The sequence below is a fragment of the Carassius gibelio genome, chromosome A20, assembly GCF_023724105.1.
Source record: "Carassius gibelio isolate Cgi1373 ecotype wild population from Czech Republic chromosome A20, carGib1.2-hapl.c, whole genome shotgun sequence".
Lineage (NCBI taxonomy): Eukaryota > Metazoa > Chordata > Actinopteri > Cypriniformes > Cyprinidae > Carassius > Carassius gibelio.
Window position 1 is genome coordinate 9,911,399 of NC_068390.1, and position 21,017 is coordinate 9,932,415.

Consider the following 21,017-nt stretch of genomic DNA (forward strand, 5'->3'; position numbering starts at 1 on the left):
AAGTAAAAGAAAAAGCAAAACGTGACAATTACTTGGCTTTATTTTAAATGGGCATTAGCACTACTTATTGCATACCTTTAAAAAAGTAATGAAGAAGTTTGCATTATGCAACAATAACCACTTACATCCACTGAACGCTTCACTAAAAGGCCTTTCAGCCAATGGACACACTTGTGGTGCGTAATGAGACAAAAATGTAGTTATGCTCACCAGCAAACATGCGTTTTTCATATTACTTGACATCCTCATATTTTGCAATGAACCACTTATTTCCTCTCTGCAGCCAACATTTTAAAACCTCTGATATGGATGACCTCAAAGCGAACACAAACAGACTAAAAGAAGCCAGTCATTTTTACATTACCCTTTTAAAAAGTGTTAGTTTTATATATATATATATATATATATATAGTCTACGTTAGGACTGCACAATATCTCAAAATTATGAATGTTTTTACTTTTGTTTGCCGTAAAATATCACCGAAAAACTAGCTTACATTTTTTTAAGGCTCTGGATTTTGAAATACAATACTATTATACAAAAGCACTTAAGCAAAAAGGTTGTGGCCTGAACATGCAGGAGCTGGTTTCTGCATTGTTTTGTGTAATCTGATAGTGTTTGGTCTCAGTGTTGTTGGTCGGTAAATCCTGCTCTCCTATTACTGCTGCGGCACCAGCACTGCCTCATTTACACGTGAAATATTGATACAGCCAATTTAACCCCAACAGCAGCTCAGATGTCAAAATGTGTGGGTCTGGCGAGTGAGACTCTCTCCTGCGTCTTGGGTGGGCGGCAGTTAAGACTGGAGTTTTGCATTATGCAGGTCAATCCTTTTTAAGTCTGATATGTGTAAATATCTGAAGCTAAGAGAACTGAGGTGTACAACAACACTTGAGAAAAGGTGAAAACTTCTAGAGAAGCCAGTTGATTGGGTTATTAACTGTTTGACTAGGTGGCCTAGAGCGGTCACTGATCTGTGCTCCATTGAGATGGATGAGAAGGTGAATTAAAGCAAACCGAGAGCGGAGAAGAAACCCTGTCTTTACCTCAGTTAACGGACTTGATGAGAAATAAGAGAGCAGAAGTGGGAGTCGTAAAGTACATGGTCACTTTATTTGAAGAAAATATTAAAACAGTAGCATGTACAACTTGGAATGAATGCAAACTGAAGAGTGGAGTGCAAACTCCTGCAGCAGAAGCGGTGCAGGGGAGAATTCACCGAAACCCAGGACAGAAAAGTGAAGGCTCAGCCACACTCCTCCAAACACCCACAACATCCCTCCATCCCATCCTCATCTCCATCCTGGTGCGAGACGGCCGTCCAGGAAGAGAAAGTCACAAAACAAAAATAAACAATCGACAAAAATAAACAAAATCATGCCAAACATTTCCAACTTTTTTTGGTTTTTGAAAATTTTTTTGTTCTTGTTTTGGTTTTTTCCCCTTTTTCCCCCCACGTTACATTAAAGCCCCATTCCACAGGAAACTTGAATTCACAAGCTTTCTCTCTACTCGTGGTTCCTCTTAAATTACAAAACCCCACAATACAACACTTCAGTGGACTCCGATCGCGCTGACTGGCTGGAGAATGAGCTCCGGGCTCAAGCTGCATGCATGAAGAACAGAAAAACAAGAGAACAGAAGGAGGATGGCCAGCCCAAACATGATCAAGAGCAGATGGAACTTAAGGAGTTCACCAAATGCTGGTTTTCTTCAGTTTGAAGGTGGTTACAGGTTAAATTTCCCGATCTTAGGGGACAGGATCACTAACCATTTCATGCAGATATTTGACTTTTTTTTCCCCATTATTTTCTGTGTGGACAGAAGGATACTTTATTTTAACATTCAATTAATTTTAAACAAGAAACATTATGAAAAAAAAAAAAAAAAAAAGATTCCAAGAGGTAAGTAAAACATTTGACTGATTTTTTTCTCTTCTATGAGGGCACGGCGGGAGGAGTCGGCTTCACTTTGCGGTCATCATCTGTACAAATTCTGAGAGGAGACACAGAGAGAAAATGAGATTAGGAAGTTGCTTTAGGGCTGAATCCACGCTGTGCAGCCAGCTGCTAAATTGTTCAATGGGTTATTAATTTTTTAATCAAGAGGTGAAGCCAGAATTTACACGGTAATTAGCATCTCATTTCCGAACAGTTTTCATATGCGTCTAATCAAGAAGCTAAGTTTACAGCAAAACAAAAAGGGGCCTTTCACATGTGCTCTGTACAAATAAAGTGCATTCTGGGAAATGTGAGCCATGTTCGATGCAGATCAATTAAAAGCAAAAGACACAGATGAGATTCTAAAGGAATCTAAGACTCTAAACTGAATCAATGAATCATTAAGACTGAAGAGTCTTTTTGACTTTGATTCTGATGTTTTTGTTTAAATATATTTTCCAATAATCCCCAACCTTAGTAACCACTTACTACATATACTTTATGTGGTACATTTGTAGGTGCATTATACCAAATGAACAGACTAAGAAATGGGGGAAATACAGTGGGCTATGAGGGGTAGAGTAAGCAACTTACCTTCATAATTCACCTGACCATCGCCATCTATGTCTGCTTCTCTGATCATTTCATCCACCTCTTCATCTGTCAGCTTCTCGCCGAGGTTTGTCATGACGTGACGCAACTCTGCAGCACTGATGTAGCCATTACCATCCTGAGGAGAAAAAACTGAATGTCAGCCACAAAAAGGGCGGGAAAATCTTGGCCTCGCTGATGTGACATAAACAGTCAAGTGAAATAGTTACAGCTCAAACATACCTTGTCAAATACCCGAAAAGCCTCGCGGATCTCTTCCTCGCTGTCTGTGTCCTTCATTTTCCTGGCCATCATTGTCAAGAACTCTGGGAAGTCTATGGTTCCATTTCCTGTGAAAGCAGGAAGTGAGATTTTACTGAAAACAGAAGATTGGACAGGAAATGCTAACCTCAGATATTCTGATACAGAAACCATTTCCACCTCAGATTGACAAAACTGAAAAGTTAACAATGACTTTACATCGCACAGTTGTGAATTTATAGCTTAAAACAGCAATAAATATTCAACTTAAAATGAATTTGTTTCTCATAAACATGACTATTTTTCAGTATTGTGACTTAATTTCTCACAATTGTTTTTGAATGGTCATTATGTGTTTGTTTGTTTTTACCTAAGAATTACAACTTTAATTTAGACTTTATATCAAATTTTAAACTTTACCTTACCTTTTTATTTTAGACTCTCAGGCAGAAAAAGCATTCATATTTAAGTTAACAAAATAAGGCAAATTAGTATGAGACCGCAATCGCGTAAAAGCGCCGATGGGAGTGAAAAGTTCTGTGGTTGACCTACTGACAATGCACAAATTAATAAACACAGATGCAGTCAGATCATTTCCCCAATAAATAATGCAATCTACCAAGAGGAGTGCAAATCAGCAACTATCACACAGCCATGTCAATTGCAAAATGACATAATGACACAAATACCAGTAAACTGACTAATTCAAACCTTAGTTAAAATCCTAGTCACCTTACATTATGAATGTAAAGGGTTAGTTCACCCCAAAATGAAAATTATTTTACTCGTTTTTCTCCCCTGAGTTACGTCTTTTGCCATTTAAGAGAGTATTACAATGCATAGGTACACTTTCCCCTAAACATAAACAATGTTTATTACACAAATCACATTCATGCACGCGCTTTCCCCCCAAACGTAAACAATGCTGATTACGTCCAATATGTTACGGGTACTCTCCAAAATGGCAGAAGACCCAACTCGGGGGAGAAAAACGGTTGAGTAAGGGGCCGTTCACACATCGCGTCTTTTGCGCTCTCAAGTTCATTATTTCCAATGTAGGCTCGCGGTATGCGCGCTCATAATGGAAGCGACGCGGTCGCGGCGCGCCCATTTTTTCCAGGCGCGTCCACACCGCATCGAGTTAAAAACATTTCAACTTTTCAGAATGCCACAAGCGCACCACGGGTCATGTGACAAGAACTAACCAATCAGCTTCATCCTTTCCCGTAACAACGTTGAAAGCTCAGCCAAGATGAAGGAACAGCTGATCATAGTTGTATATTGATTGCCATTTTGAAATGAATTTAGTAGCAGAGGTACTGCAAGCTGGACTGTTTTACTGATGTATTCACTACGTTTCTGGACCTGGGAACTTTTCAGTTGCGTTGCTGTCTATGTAGGGTCAGACAGCTCTCGGATTTCATCCAAAATATCCTAATTTGTGTTCCGAAGGATTTGGAACAACATGAGGGTGAGTATGAATGACATCATTTTTATTTTGGGGTAAACTAACCCTTTAAATACTCTCCTCATTTAAATTGTGTGTCTGAAAGGAAACTCCTACAGTTGCATATGCAACAAGGCAACTTTTCATCACCATTTTCCCCTGTGTTAGTACATCTGGCCCAAAGTCTACCAAAACTGTCGTTTTGTTATGGGCGATGACACCTCCACTCGGTCTCAGGCTCATTCGCCAGGGAAGCTCTCCTAATGTAAACCACAGTCCTTATTGTGACACGCTGTGGTCACTCACAGTTTACCAATGAGCCATCAAAGGGATGAGGTGGGCATTCACTAAGAGAGATCAAAAACCATGTGACTCACTCTGGATTAGCAGGGGATGATAGTCCTCGAAGGACTGCTGTGAATAATAAAAGCTGAGAGGGTGACTATGATATAAGAGGCACAGCTAGATCCCTACATCTGGCACAGACTAGCCGCAGCTGACCATAAAAGAGCTAAACCACGTTTAACGTTCACTGAGGTCTGAAATAGGTCAAGCGTGCGGTAATAAAGACCAGGCTGGATTACCGACTGGACGTGAGGAGCCACTGGTCTAGGATTAGCCAGCCTAAAAGGGACAATGAGCTTTGAGTCTGATTTGAAGGCTGCAGTCCTGTGGCTTGGAGCAGATGGTGATTTAATGGTGTGTGGCGTAATAGAGCAAGACAACCAGAGAGTAACTCCTATTCAATAAACAACACTCCACATTCTTAGCATGGCAGATCAAAAAATGTAAGACCTTTGCTCGCTACAGGATGTTGAGTCATATTAGCACAGTCTTTCACAAGTACCTAAGGGAAGCACAATTCATTACTAGAAGGACCACTCAGCAATGCACAATTATGCTGAAATCAGCCATTTCCAAGTCACTTCCAGTGTCGATTCTCAAAATAAGTTCTTCCCCGGTTTCCTGGCAACTGAGTTCGATAAGTGCGTGGGAACAAAATGACGATCGCAAAGAGTGGATTATGCAATTACTTTTATTTTCCACTACTGGCATTATTGCCGTCTGACCTAGATCACGTCACGGCAGGAGGGAGGCAGGGTGCATCCCACAGGCCTATCGATTCACTGATCGAAGAAGACCGAAAGAACGGCTCCCAATCTGACAGGCTTCGGGAGTCTCGCGGCCTCCTGATCCTCCCACACCATCTCGGCTGTCTGTCTTTCTATCTGAGACGTCGGTGACAAGTGGCTGATTGGAGAGTTTTCTGGTGTCAATCTTGGCTGAGAGAGTGCTGAGTGAGTGGATCGTCGCACCGTTGGACGCTGTTATGTCACAGCGACGAGTGGATGAGATGAAATGGTCTCACAGACGGGCTGTACTTATTCCAGCTTCTTTCAATTAAAGGTGAAGGATGTCATTTTTCACAATACTTGTTACTTGATTAAAAAAATAATAATAATAAGGTTTTCTTCATTGTGATTTCAGGACAGTTGCATGACTGACATTTTTTATATAATGCTGCTTTATATATTGCATTTATCTTTAAATCAATCAAGAATTTAATTTCAAAATTGAGCATTGTGTGTGACCAATCTGACACAACACTGATTCAACCCATTGTTTGAGTTTGTGGGAAGTGTCCTTGAAGTTGGAGATATTTTGTATTTATATTTTATATTTAAAAAAAGGTGATCAATTTCTTTCAGCTGTGATTCATCATTACTTTCAAAACCACTCACCATCAGCGTCCACCTCATTGATCATGTCCTGCAGCTCTGCCTCCGTGGGGTTCTGCCCCAGCGACCGCATGACTGTGCCCAGCTCTTTGGTCGTGATGGTGCCGTCACCATCCTTGTCGAATAAAGAGAAAGCCTCCTTGAACTCTGAGATCAGAAAAGGGTTTTAGCTAGATTTAGTGTGTGCTTAAAAATACACAAATCAAAGTCATCTGATTGTGTGCATGAACTCTTACCAGCGATCTGCTCTTCTGTTAACTGGTCAGCCTAGAAATCAAAGAGAAAAGAAATACTGGTTACCATTTTACGAAGTAGACACAGACAAAAAAAAGTTTTCTGTTTTAGTATTTAAAAAAAATAATGTAATGCATCTCTAAGAGTCGTCTACCATTATACTAAAACTGAACTGATAATGTGACACTTGTAGCATGAAGCATAATCTTAAAATAAAGGTTCTTTATTGGCATTAATGGATCCATTGAGAACCTTTAACATCAATAGAACCTTTCCACTGGACAAAATTGGAAAATGTAAAAGGCTTCACACTAAGAAGAAAATAGTTCCTTTTAGGAACTGGTCAATGAAAGGTTCTAACCCAAACCAAAATGGTTCTTCAATGGCATCACTGCGAAAGGTTCCAAAAGGTTTTCAGAACCACCATTTTCGGTTCCCCAAGGAAATCTGTTACCATTTCATGAACAGTTCTCAAAAGAACCTTTTTTTTTTTTTTTTTTTTGCTGTGTGTGAAAAATATTAATCTGCAGAACCTTTTTCCACTATAAAGAACCTTCTGTGCATCTGAAAGGTTTTACACCCTTACAAAGAAAGATCCCAACAGAGGGCTTTGGCAGCGATGTCATAGTAGAACCATTTTTGGTTCCCCTAAAAAACCTTTCAATGAACTGTTCTTTAAAAGATTTGGATTTCTTTAGTGCAAAGAACATTTAAAAAATCTAAAGAACCCTTTGTGCATCTGAAAGATTCTATGGATGTTAAAGGTTCTTTGTGGAACCATCGATGACAATAAAGCACCTTTATATTTAAGAGTGTAGGAGTAAACACATTTTGTGCTCAGATTTCATGTGACATCCAAACAAAACGCTTTAGCTCATCCAGTGGCATCAGATTACAGGACACTGCCCAACAACCCAGACAGCGAGGAGAGAAAGCTTGCTGTATGAGTCTCAAGAGCTTGATAAAGTGGATAAAAGCTGCTAGGAAAACAAATAACCAACATTATGAAGGGGAGGAGTGGGGCTAATGGGCCACAGACAGAGGAATACACAGAGGATCCCTTCAATCACACCAATTATTTTACTTCCTTTATGCATTAAGCAACCATATTGCTCACATGATATGACATAACATGCAGCTGAGATCAGACTTAAGAGCTTTTGTGATGCACACGCACTGGATCCAATAGTTCCAGCAGTTCAGTCTCTAGCAGATATAATGATGGTTTGTTAGATAAGTGGGTCTTCCTGCTGCCAGCTGTATGGCTCATTTCATTCCTCATGCCCCTGTGCCCAGTACCCAGGCAATCCCCCCCCCCCCCCCCCCACACCAAAGCTGATCCTAGGGGATGGGGCGCTGCAGCAGGGGAACAGACGCAGCTGCTCTGGGACTCCCTGCCATCCAGCGTGAGCCGCAGAAGACTGTCAGTCTCGCTGTCTGAAACATTTGGTTTTTAAAATGGCCAGTAAATGGAAAGTAGTGGTTGTAGGTCGATAAAGACATCACAAACACACATATTTAAGCAGGTGCTCTGAAACCCGACAATCCCCCAAACATTCAGCAACATGCTGCTTTTCCTAAACCTGTTAATCGTAATCAGACATGGAGATAATAGGCAGTTACGAGTAGAAGTGATAGCACGTTCTAGTAGTGTAGGCAGTGTAGTTATCATGATGATCTTTTAGTCTAGGACTACTGAACTGTTATATACCAGGCCGATATCCTGCAAATATTTGAAAATTTTATCAATTGTGTCATAGCTATATGATATACGTTACCCTTTCAAAACAAAACTACATTCATATATTACTCATAATTGTCAAAATTGTTGTCTGTCATTTTCATACCTATACATAAATATTGTATACAGTTAAAATATGTATTTCAACATTAAATTTAAATATTATAAAGTCATCGTCCAGCTCAGTTCAGCTCAAGGTCAACTTCAAGGTCAAGTCAACAACGCCCACAATTTACTGAATATTAAGTTTCATAACAGTCAATGTCGTAATTTCTGTTTTCTGCAGTTTTCATACCTATATACATATATATAATTCTATACAATGTTTACTTCAATATTACTTTTCAATATACCCACACAATTTAGTAACAACTACATTTGATTTTTCATACACTTTTCTTTATTTTCAGTTGTCTTTAATTTCCATACCTATGCATATTTATAACTTTAAACAACTTCTATTTCAATATTACATTTAAATATTATATACCCACACATTTTAGTGGCAATGACATTTAATTTTTTCCAATTTTTCTCAGTTTGCCAAAATTGTCTGTAATTTTCATGAATATTTATAAACAATAAATTGGTTAATATAAATTGGTTTTCTCATTTTTAAATCGTGTACTATGTTACGTACACACTTCATTTAGTCCGATAATTAATTTATATCCAAATGTTCAGTATTTTTCATAAATGAATGGGGCAAAGTTGGCTCTTCGTACAATGAATATTGGAAATTGTATTGGTCTCACAGCTGTAAAATATCATTTAACTGTTTCAGCCTGAAACAGTGACTACGTTTACATGCACCCAATAACCCATTCAAAACTGGGATATTAGCAATAACCCGGTCGCGCACGGCCATGTAAACACCGGCAAAAAACCGGATATGCTCATATCCCGGTTTTTAAAAACCCGGATATTATACCTGGGGTACCCCTTTTCTAACCCGAATATTTGGTCTTGTAAACGCGTTTCGGCATATCCCCATCAAAATGTGTGTTCTGCGCATGTTCTACTCGCAAGGAATCTTGGTCTTTTGAGTCTTTGGATACAGGAAGAAGAATCGGAAATGACGCATATTGCGTCTTACGTCCAGACGCTAAGCGTGCGTCGCCGTTTAAATCGGGATATTGGCGACTGATTACACATTCCATGTATACAGGAGTAACTCTCTTTGCTCACGCATGTAAACGGGTTATCCCGAATGTTTCAGAAACCCGAATAGTGACCTTAACCCGACCATAACCCGAATTTTAACAGCTTGAAAACGTAGTCCATGTCTAATTACTGCACCTCGAATAGTGACATAATGAGTTTTCACAGAGAATGTGACACAAAACCAAGATGCAAAGCAAACTGTTCCCAATCTCTATTTTCTATTACGCACCTGAATGCTAAAAGATCTCTACAACTCCACAGGCTACAGAAACCACAAGAGCGAATCCCGTCAGCTGTACTTACTACTGTCACCCATCTGTGGTGAGATGCGTTCGTATGAAGCACTGTTCTTCTGCTTATTAAAAATGCTCAGGCAAATCAATGTAGGTCAGTATAATCCACAAGAGTCCCAACACATAAAGCATGAGTTTCAGGGAACATTACATCACAGATTCACCCAGGACAGCGGTCTCCTACCAGATCTACCAAATATAGAGATCCAACCACCTACAACAAACCAAACTCATATCTACTGCCAGGCCAGAAACATTAAGCCATACGCACAAAAGCAAAACATAAAATGTTATTGCTGAGAGTTCGATCTTTCACAGAAGACTAATGGAGCTCTCAGGTACATTTAAATTAAAGAAGAAATAGAAATGGACATAAATGACATAATTCTTGACATACAGTACGAGTACAAAGCTATAAAAGAAATGCAAACAGCCCAGCTCAGATAGCATCTTAGATCTTGGAAGAATTTCATGACAAACTAAGATTTTATCCACTGTAAAAAAAAATTATAAACAAAAAAATGATGTGTGTAGACACATGAGATTATTAGCATTTCTTCAGTAGAAAACACTATTTGCTGCGTAAAAGAAACGGATATTAAAAATACATAATGAGTGATTTCCGATTCCCACAGGGAGGCTAAAGGAACCTCCCAACAGGTTTTGGTTTACTTGGATGCACCACAGTTACATCACACAAACACGAAATGCCGAGCAACTCTTCTCAAATTCAACAAAACTAAAAAAGAAAGACATGACAGACATTTCACAAAGCCACACCTTTTATTTGCATATAAGCTAGTGACTACAGACAAAATACAGGAAACTGGGCACCCATTACCATAAGCCTACACCTTTTTAGCCCATGCAGCAATGTGGTTTGGTTAAAATACAACTGCCTGTCATTAATGAGGCCTTTAAATGTGTGTAAAGTGGTTTTAGATGGGAAACACTGGCACGGCTGGTGTGTAATTCAGTCTTTAGAGGGCTTTTAAAGGGAGGAAGATGATGCAACAGACGCTGGCGGAGCCACATCCTCCACATCCTCTTCTCAGACACATCCACAGTCATCTTCATCATCTCCCATCCATCATATTTCACGAACATTAGCAGAAACATCCCAATCATGCTAACCTTCTGACCCTCTACACCCCAAACACTGACACAACCAGTCTGTCTAATTAAAACATCACAGGTACAGTTTTCAATGTGCTGTCATGATGATCTGAATTAATGATATTGTAAACTATAACGCGAAAACAATAACATAAGGGACGTGTTGCACATCGTTTGATGCGTGTAACCCGTATGTGAGATAAAGGATGTAAGAACTGCGCAGTTGTATATTCAGGCTTCACTCTGTCTGCTGTATCACTGAAATACACCTCAATAGCAGGTAACTAAATACAGTTTGATTATATGCTTTTCAATGTAGTAAATCATCTCGAGAAGATACATATACTAACGCTTATATTAAAAGCCTATTTCTAACTTAACAATGCTAATTTGATGCGAACGGACTGTTTGAGTTGCTGTCTGGCCGAGTAATGCATTAAAAGTAACGTTATATGAAACAAAAGAGTACGTACCATGTTTGTAGGGAGTAAAGCGTGGTAATCTCCAGACTAGACTGAAAGCAGGTCTCTTCGGGATGCGCGCGCTGCTGCGGCTCTGGCTGTGGACGCGCTCGGCGAGAAGCGCACATGTATTCATCCGCCACTCACTTCCTGACTCGGTGCGCGCGAGCGTCCTGCCCTCCCCTCTCCGCCAATCACACGCGCCGTTAGAGCGCACGCAGACCGAAGCGCACAGCAGCGCGCCGATGCAGTACAGTGTGCATGGCTCTCTGAAATATTTCAGCATTAAGATGATGGATTAATAAACGTCTGTGCCAGACAATGCATCTTTACACACAATTAGCAGGTTAATGGACTCATGGTTTGGAGAATAACTGTTGATAAACTGCCACTCAGTCATACTGATTGGCAAGAGTTCTCTCATTTTGTGATTTATTGTCATAGATTAATTAAATTTTCGTTCCTTGCCCCAGTCTGAGGAATTTAATAATTAATGTAGTCTATTTATACACATACATTTGTCACCCAGAAGAGAAGATGCAGTCATTGCCCCACTGAAAAAAATAAATAAATAATACAAATAATAATAAATAAATAAAAGTGTTTGCTCGTATTAATTGGGTTTGAAGCATTTTCAGATGACCTGACATGGTAGACTAGCTTATATCAGCTTAATTTAAATATAGCTTAATTACTTTCTTAATTTATATATATTTATTAGTTATTGTTGAAATTAAATAATATATAGCTTAGCTTGATATATATATATATATATATATATATATATATATATATATATATATATACCAGGCTGCATTATATTATATATATATATACATTACAAATAAATTAAAATTAAAAACCAACCAATTATGGTCCATTTTTAAATATATTAATAACTGCTGAAGATTTTTTTACAGACTGAATTTCTTATATTGTTCAGTTCATTGTCAGAGATTAACAAATTATCCAGAGGAGGTCTGTGGTAATTATTAGATAATTAATAACATACAAAAACGGAGGCACCAAAAACTAATTTCTGCAATGTTTGGGTATTTTAGAATAGGATTTTGTGGCTTGGGGCATCTTTTATTAAACCCAGTACAAGTTAGTCGATGCCATTATTAGCTAATTATTAAATCAACACTGCTCTTAATGATTTTATGAAGAACGGGCGCTTCATGAACTCAGTGACGTGTGGCACTAGTTTCTCTCGGCGGATGGATGCGCGTGGATTTCCCTCCGCTTGAGACTTCGCGGCGTCGGTTTGTTACGGAGCATCTGATTGGTTGACGCAGACCTGCAATATTATACACAATGTTAAGGGGGGCATTATTGGCCGCCCTGGACCTGCAATGCACCAGCCAACGGTAGCTATATAATAATAATAATAATAAAAAATCCCATCAAGTTGGTCATAGTAAAACCTAAACAAAAAATGGATTAAGTTATTGAATTATACTATAATAGTATTGGGTAACATTTACTTATAGTGTACCCTACTGAAGGACAATTTCTATACAGAAAAGAGGAAGTGCATCAGGTTTGACCCACACAGAATGTTCAGCACTTTCTATTGGCTTATGTACAACCCATGAACCAATCACCTGTAGGTCAACACTCAGCATTTTACATTTACTATATATATATATGCCGATTTTGTGGCTTGGGGCATCTTTTATTAAACCCAGTACAAGTTAGTCGATGCCATTATTAGCTAATTATTATAATATTATCTATTATAAAAGTAATTATGTTCTGTGTGCTAGACAGTAACTTCATCTCCACATCCCACCCATTATTTAATTTATTAAGCAAATATTAGTTTACAGTAATTAAACTCTATTAGTTAAGATGTTATTTGAACAAAATTGTCCCCAAGACCCAGAACCTGTTTCTAACCTGCCATGGCCTTCTCTTGCCAATGTCCTACAAAAATGGTCAAACATGACACCTAGTGTCCTAAGTGTGAAAGATCACAGATGAACAGGGTTCACACTGTATAATGTGAGGCCTGTTATGAAGAAGCTCTGCATCAGTGACACCGTCTAAGGGTCTGCATCCAGCTTTTGGTCTACGTGAGCTAGTCTCTGACTGCTGAATGTGCATTGATGTGCATGCGCTGACTGATTTAAGGATCCTGTGAAGGGCCGCAGGCCGACTGCTGACTGCAGACTTTCACTAGTTGCTCGTTTAACTTAAGGAAGCATTTTCATCACCCTCTTCACGCTGCTTTGCAGAGGTCAGTGAAAAATGAAGGTTTCCCAACAGGACTTAAAGAAGCAAAACATTCTTTTTGGTGGATTTGAAACATTTTATAAACTGTAGCACCTCTAATAATGTAATAATATACAATAATATTTCATAATAATGTATTCAAACCCGGACAAACAAGAGCTGTAGCACACCCATTCTGGGATACAGTATTGTGATGAGGGTGTTTTAAATAATGAAGGGGAACAGAGAGCAGAGATTGAGATGAGAACGATCTAAAAACGCTGCATTAATTATGCCGATCTCTGCAGAGTCGAGCAGGAGAGAAGACGCTGGTCCTCTAGTTTAGTAATTAGCAGAAGCTCTACGGAAGGAAAATTAATCATTTCTCTCTCTGAGGACACGCTACCTTTTACTGACTTTCCGATTCGAATAATTAAATTCAGAAAAACAAGTTCATGTTCAAGAAACACTGAACACATAACCATTCAAAAGTTTAGATTATGTAAGATTAATATTTAAAAAATAAATGCCGCTCTTTTGAACTTTTTATTCATCAAAGAATCACAGAAGAAAATGCTTCACGCTTTTTTAACAAAAACATTACACTGAAACCATTTACGAACTATTAATAATAATTGAGCACCAATAATAACTGAGCAGCAAATCAGCACATCAGAATGATTTAATTTAATGTATTTAAGTAATGATGCTTTGAATCACAGGAATAAAATACACTTTAAAATATATTAAAATACAAAAACTGTTCTTTTAAACTGCAATAATATTTCACAGGATTACTGCTTTTACTGTTTTTGATCAAACGAATGCTAAATGAATCACCTACTGAGAGCTATAAAAAAGAAACAATCCGATCAAATCTCCCTGATACAGTAGGATTTATTTTCTAACCCCAATAACAAAAAATAAAACAAATCGGCATGCGTAGATTTAGCCAAATGTGCAATAGTGCTGCACTCTCATGAAAAGTGGAGCTAGACTAGACTAGAGATAGAGGCCTTCAGGGGTGCCCTCCTGCTTCTTATACAGCACATTTTCTTTAGACTTCTTGAAGTCCTCATTGGTGACCTTCATCCTGCGCTCTCTGAGGGCCATGAGACCTGCTTCTGTACAGATGGCCTGAAGAGACAGGAAGTCAAGAGATGAGATACACATGAGAAATACCATGTGTGTATGAGAGAAATTCTTTTGCATTTTGAAAATTATAGAGAAAAATTGTAACAATCAACACAAGAGGGCAGCAAAGCTTTTCTGCGACACTTTATAATGAACCGAACCCCTTAACGTACCTTAATATCAGCTCCTGAAAGGTCGTCTTTAGCCAGGATGAGCTCGTCCAAGCTCACGTCCTCAGCCACCGTCATCCTGCTGGTGTGGATCTGGAAGATCCTTCTCTTGGTTTTCTCATCTGGTAATGGAAACTCAATCTTACGGTCGATGCGACCTGAGGGTGACGGAGAGAAAAATGCCTTGAGGGTTCATCTAAAAGCCACATAAGCTCTGACCGTCATGGCATGGGTTGTACCTGGTCTAATAAGAGCAGGGTCAAGGGTCTCTATTCTGTTGGTGGCCATAACCACCTTCACATCTCCACGTGAATCAAAGCCATCCAGCTGGTTGAGGAGCTCCAACATGGTTCTCTGAATTTCACGTTCACCTCCTGAGTTTGAGTCGTATCTGTAAAAAGTTATCAGGGTATATCTTTATTAAAGGAGTAATTCACCAAATTCACCCTCAGGCCATCCAAGATATAGATGAGTGGTTTTCTTCATCAGATTTTGGAGAAATGTTGCATTTGCATCACTTGCTCACAAATGGATGCTCTGCAGTGAATGGGTGCCGTCAGAATGAGAGTCCAAACAGCTGATAAAAACATTACAATAATCCACAACATGACTCTAAACTTTCACTTCTGGCCAAAATATGAATGAAGAATCCATAAAAATGCTTCCTCCAGTGATAAAGTCCATTTTCAAACAGTGCATATTTCTCTCCTGATTCAGACAAGATGACTTTTCCACTGGTGAAAACAACATTACGCACAGAGGCCTTGTATTTTAGCTGGAAGCAATGGTTTGATGTCTTAATGGATTTTTGTTTCTTACAAAAACACAGCTTTTCACTTCACAGGACATTAACTGATTAACTGGAGTGGTGTGGACTCTCATTCCGACGGCACCCATTCACTGCAAGAGGATCCCCTGGCGAGCAAGTGAAGCAATGCTACATTTCTTCAAAACCTGATCTGATGAAGAAAAACAATCATTTATTTTTTAGCATATTTGAAATATTTCATAACACTGCTCTACCTCTTAGTTCCAATGGCGTCAATCTCATCGATGAAGACAATAGAAGGAGCATGTTCCTCTGCCACCCTGAAGAGCTCACGTACTAGTTTAGGACCATCGCCGAGATACTTCTGAATCAGCTCGGAACCAACAACCCGCAAAAACGTTGCAGACGTCTGATTGGCCACTGCCTTGGCAAGGAGGGTTTTACCTAACATCCGGGAAAATGACATGATAGGTCAAGACCTGTGATGTCACTACATGCCCTTATTTGACTATAGGAAGACTGAAACGAACAGGGGGTGTTGGACTCACCTGTTCCAGGGGGGCCGTAGAGGATGACCCCTTTGGGTGGCTTGATGCCCATTTCCTCATAGTACTCTGGATGGGTCAGCGGCAGCTCCACGGACTCCTACAGGTCAGAACATTAGTTAAGCAGCATAGATTCACTTTTCCCTGATTAAACATCACAAAGCAACGTGAAAATATTAACTATTATAACAGCTGCATTGACCAGCGTATGATCCCCTTCTGACAGGACACCCTTCCTAAAATATAAAGGGAGCTATATATTTAATGTATGTTTTCATTTTGCCTTAATTTCTTGTATCTGATTGTCCAGTCCACCGATGTCAGCGTACGTCTCCTGTGGAGCCTTCTCCACCTTCATGACGGTAACAAGAGGGTCTGTGTCGTCCATCAAAACCCCTATGACAGCATGGACCTAAACAACAATCATTCAATCAATCATTTAACCCACCAACATTCAGTATCCTGAATTAGCTACAGGAACGCAGCATTCGAACACAAATGGATGCAGACAGCAGGATATGTTTTGAAGAGAAGGCCCTGGCGTCATTTACTCACCCTCATGTTGTTGCAAATCCAAAAGACTCTGGTTAATCTTCAAAACATGAATTTGATATGTTTTTAAGATTTTTTTCATGAAACCTGAGAGGTTTCTGTCCCTCCACTGAAAGACCAGGTAACTAACACTTAAAAGACCCCAAAACTGAATCCATGTGAATCAAGTGGTTTAATCCAATCCTTCTAAAGAGACACAATTGTAGTACATGATGACCGGATTTCAGTTATAACCTTTATCACTTATAGCCTTTAAAGTTTTGATTACCTGAACTTTCAACAGAGGCACAGAAACCTCTGAGGAGTACACAGACACATAAAGTCAACTTTTAGGCTTAAGGTGCGCCCCTAAACAGTCAAAGACATGCAAAATGTGTTAAAACACAGCGTTTAGTGATTATTCGCATAAACCTTCGTCGGTTACTTAATAAGTGAACGTAAACAGTAGAGAATGAACACTGGATCCGTGCGGCTCTTAAAGTGACAGCAGGCTAATATGTGTGCTTAATATTAATCAAAGAACAAAAGACTCACTGCTCGTGACTGAAGGACTTTAGTAGCTTTAATAAGGAACAAAGGAAGTTGAATTCTTACAGTAAAGACTACGCTGTTTTAATTTCCATTCAATTATATGATTTCTCTAGTAGGCTGAATACTTTAGGCTTGCATCAAAAACTTAAAGCACAATTTGTTTCATTTGTATCTTGTTAGCTATTGTATTTGTCCTATGTTTTTTTTTTATTTTATTACTGACCGATTAATTATTTTATTTTTATTTAACGAATATTAATTATCCTAGCATTCTGCCGTGATATTGAGAATAGTGCAATTACTTTAAATCTCAAAAAATCTAAAATGCCTCTAAAATGTAGATGTCATAGAAACCTTTTTTACAGAACGTATATATATATATATTTAAACTGTTATACAATTTTTATAATTTATCTTTAAAAATGACTAGTATTACGTTTCGGTCATGTGTCCCACTCATAGTCGTGTTAAATAACCCCGATTACAAAATAATTGTGATTATGATTTTCGCCATAATCGAGCAGCATTCATTATAAATATCTTAATTTCAATTTGAGTGACCTATCCCTCTAAGTTTGAGGAATTCGTCCTATTTCTATTCAATCCTGGTGGACAATGTACCTTGTGATTGAGTAAGACAGAACAGCCGGGCTCCAGCAGATCTTTGTCGACAAATGACAGGATGCTGACATAGTGCTCCGAGCCCACGGACGTGGAGACGATGGCGTGATTGTCATCAATGATCTCCTCCAGGGTCCCCACAGACATAGGAGTCCCCCTCAGGTCATCGACCTTTGACCTCTCCTCCTAAGAAGTGCAAAAACATAACTATCAGCACAGACAAAAAGAGCAAAAAAAGGGGAGCGAGAGAGAGGATGGATGGTGCACCTCCTGTTTCTCCTCCAGAGGTTTCATCTGCTCCTGGTTCCTGATGAACTCCTCTTCCATCAGCAGATAATCTTTAATTCTCTCCTGCTTCAGGAGCTTCAGCCTGCACTGCGTGTGAGGTGTGACTATACAGAGAGAGAGAATCTGACACTAACTGAACATCTGATGAAAGACACAGTGGAGTTCAACAGCTGAAGTCACATCTTGTACCTAAAGGCAGTTTGCTAGCAGCATCAGGACCCTTGGACTTCCTCTTCCTCTTGCCCACTCTGGTTGGAATGGGTGGCTCATATTTCTTCTTCTTGTCCTGTTATTATGATAGATTAAATCATTTAATTAAGGACAGACCTCTGGCTGATGCGGTTATAAAATGTCAGTTATGTTTGGTCACCTTATCATCTTTCTTTCCACCTCCTGGTCCGTGTCCTCCGCTTTGACTCTGGCCCTGTGTTGAGAAAGATTCAAGTCCAATATTCATATATAGTTATAGTCTTGAAATGAATTACAGCTTTACATTTGTTTTTCATACATTAGAATATGTCCTGTGTATATATATATATATATATATATATATATATATATATATATATATATATATATATATATATAAATATATATATATTATTATTATATACGTATTATTATTATTTGAAACAATAAGTAGAAAACTTTATTTGCATTAAATATGCTTTGTGTGTGTATGAGATCACTTTTGTCAATTTAATTTGATGCGGATACCAAAATGGGACATATACTGGAATGTTTAGCATTTTATAACATGAATGCATACACTTCCAGTCAAAAGTTTGGGATCAGAACGATTTTTTTTATTTTTTTTTACAGGAGTTTCTCATGCTAATCAAAGCTGCATTTAATTGATCAAAACACAGGGGGGAAAAATTTATATTGTGAAATCATATTACGATGTAAAATAAAGTTTTTCTATTTTAATATACATTAAAATCTAATTTATTCCTGTGATGCAAAGCTGTATTTTCAGCATCATTACGTAAAAAATAAAGTGTCACATGATGCTTCAGAAATCATTCTAATATTGTGATTTATAATAAATGCTGGAAAACTGTTGAGCTGCTTAAGATTTTTTGGGACCTGTGACACTTTTCAGGATTCTTTGATGAATAAGTTAAAAAGAAGAGCATTTGTTTAAAATAGAAATCCTTTCTAACAATATAAACTACAGTTCAAAAGTTTGAGATCAGTACTTTTTTATTCTTTCTTCTTTCTTTTTTTCTGTAAAGAAAGTAAAACTTTTATTCAGCAAAGATGTGTAAATTGTTAAGAAGTGATAGCAAAGACTTATATACAGTTAAAATATTTTTTTATTAAATCCTGTTCTTTAACTTATTATTCATCAAAGAATCTCGAAAAAAAGTGTCACTTTCCAAAATAAACAATAATATATAATTATGGAATAATACACTTTTAAATATGACTTCCACCACTTAAAATGTAACAGAAGAAAAGTCATAAATAGTCATGTTCACTGACTATACAGTCTGTCAAGACGCACTGCTAGTTTTCACCCAGATTGCAATAATTCACCATAAATCATCAAAAACTGTGTAACTGTGAGTTGTATTAACGGGTTGACGCGTTTTAGGTTGTATGGGGGCTACAAGAGTGATTTTAACGCTTTTAAGATCAAAGAATATCTCTTCAGAAGACATGAATGATGTTGTTAATTCTAACGTACATCGTTGAATTAAACACCGACAGGCTTATCAAACAGAGAGTTGTGAGACACCCTTCATGTGCCCGTTTACACAGCTTTCACGTACTATATTTGCAAATTGCTGAATTTAGATGAGATAGAAACAAATTAACCAACGAATCTGTCAATAAACTGCTGGCTCACTCACCATCTTCACCACCGCTGGTCGCTGTCGCTGACAAATAACGTAGCTACGGATAGACTATTGGGACAAAGCACGCGAAATACCGAAACGCGTTTGTTTATTCATTGTAGTAAGAGATCTGTAGTTTTCATTGGCAAATACTCTTAACACTGTTAGCTATGGGGCACATATTAGCTGTAGTGTAGTTCAGCCTGTCGATGTGTATTTGTCATAATTTTGCGTTTTAATGTTTAGAAGATGATGTTTTGTTTCATAAGCAGGCTATGTGAAACTTCAACAGCTCCTTTGTCATGTAAGTTTGTTTCTATGATTGAAGCTTGTGTTATTTACTGAATGTAGGTCCTGGGCTATTTTCACAACCATGTTTTTTTTTTCCATTTCACACTGTGATTTCCTCTCCGATGTGTTTCGGGGGTTTGCAGGGGGTCTTCACTGGACCCCTCACCGACTCCAACATCTCACCCCTGGAGCTCATATTCACTGTTATCAGTGTTTTATCATCTGAGGCCGATGAAGACGAGTTTCCATAGCAGCCTCCGAGCGTCAGACACATTGTAGCTCAGGTAATCTGATCTGAAGATGCTCGGTCCATCTTTACGTCTGAGTGCTGCCACTAAGTGGAAAAACCCATTAGCTCTAGAAGTATTTCATGTTGGACAAGCCACACACAGACTCACAGGCAATAAGAAAGAGCATCATTCAGGACAAGGTTTGTTTATTTATTTATTTAGTCACAAACTGTTCTTTAATGGGGTTCATTAAATATAGCCTGCATTATCTATAATTCTGCGAAGCGAATACAATTATCATATGATTTATCCGGTAGTGTGAATGAGGAAGACACAGAGTTCATGATTTCGTTGCTTTAATGACTCAAGACATTATTCATGCAGATTTCTGTCTATGAAGTTCATAAAGTTCCATTAATGATTCTCAGTATAACTAATGCAGTGTGAACTAATGATGCATAAATCTCGCTCTTCCCCAAAAGTTAATGAACAGATTACCATATTGTAACAGAGCTGGAATCTGCAAGAAAACTAAGGACTAGAAATATATTACATCTGATTATTTGCAGATTAATGCACTACAAGTTAACAAGGGCTCATTTAGAGAGATCAATGTGAAAGACGATAAACACAGCAGCTCAGATGCCTTCAAGTGACAAAATCAGCAGCAGTACATTAAAGACATCTCTCGTTCATTATCTGTGCGAACCGTCTTGATCAGAAATCATGATTAATCAAAACGTTTGCCATTTTAGACTCGTATATGTGGCCTCATAAACCATCGGGACTGTATCAAACATACAGTAATACTGTGAAATATACAAATAACAGTTGTCT

At 38.4% G+C, this 21,017-nt stretch overlaps 2 protein-coding genes across 2 annotated transcripts; both read right to left on the bottom strand.

The window, feature by feature from the left end:
- Positions 1-1,095: 1,095 nt before the first annotated feature.
- On the bottom strand, positions 1,096-11,138 carry LOC127938373 (calmodulin-1). The gene is made up of 6 exons (XM_052534957.1): positions 11,001-11,138; positions 6,216-6,246; positions 5,983-6,126; positions 2,776-2,882; positions 2,536-2,671; positions 1,096-1,996 (listed from the first exon to the last, which is right to left on the bottom strand). The coding sequence occupies exons 1-6, from the start codon at positions 11,001-11,003 to the stop codon at positions 1,968-1,970; spliced, it is 450 nt and encodes a 149-aa protein (XP_052390917.1). The 5' UTR covers positions 11,004-11,138; the 3' UTR covers positions 1,096-1,967.
- A 2,735-nt stretch (positions 11,139-13,873) lies between these two features.
- LOC127938364 (26S proteasome regulatory subunit 4) lies at positions 13,874-19,775 on the bottom strand. The gene is made up of 11 exons (XM_052534943.1): positions 19,675-19,775; positions 18,186-18,239; positions 18,005-18,101; positions 17,795-17,919; positions 17,528-17,713; positions 16,107-16,235; positions 15,827-15,923; positions 15,533-15,722; positions 14,749-14,900; positions 14,513-14,667; positions 13,874-14,342 (listed from the first exon to the last, which is right to left on the bottom strand). Exons 1-11 carry the CDS (start codon positions 19,675-19,677, stop codon positions 14,208-14,210), a joined length of 1,323 nt encoding a protein of 440 aa, XP_052390903.1. The 5' UTR covers positions 19,678-19,775; the 3' UTR covers positions 13,874-14,207.
- Between the last annotated feature and the right edge of the window lie 1,242 nt (positions 19,776-21,017).

Coding starts and splice junctions, on each gene's coding strand:
- LOC127938373 (XM_052534957.1), bottom strand. Junction 6,127..6,215: donor AACAGAAGAGCAGATCGCTG/GTAAGAGTTCAT, acceptor TTCTGATCTCAG/AGTTCAAGGAGGCTTTCTCT. Junction 2,883..5,982: donor CAATGAGGTGGACGCTGATG/GTGAGTGGTTTT, acceptor CTGCTTTCACAG/GAAATGGAACCATAGACTTC.
- LOC127938364 (XM_052534943.1), bottom strand. Junction 17,920..18,004: donor TGCTAGCAAACTGCCTTTAG/GTACAAGATGTG, acceptor CTCTCTGTATAG/TCACACCTCACACGCAGTGC. Junction 15,723..15,826: donor CTACGGCCCCCCTGGAACAG/GTGAGTCCAACA, acceptor CCCGGATGTTAG/GTAAAACCCTCCTTGCCAAG.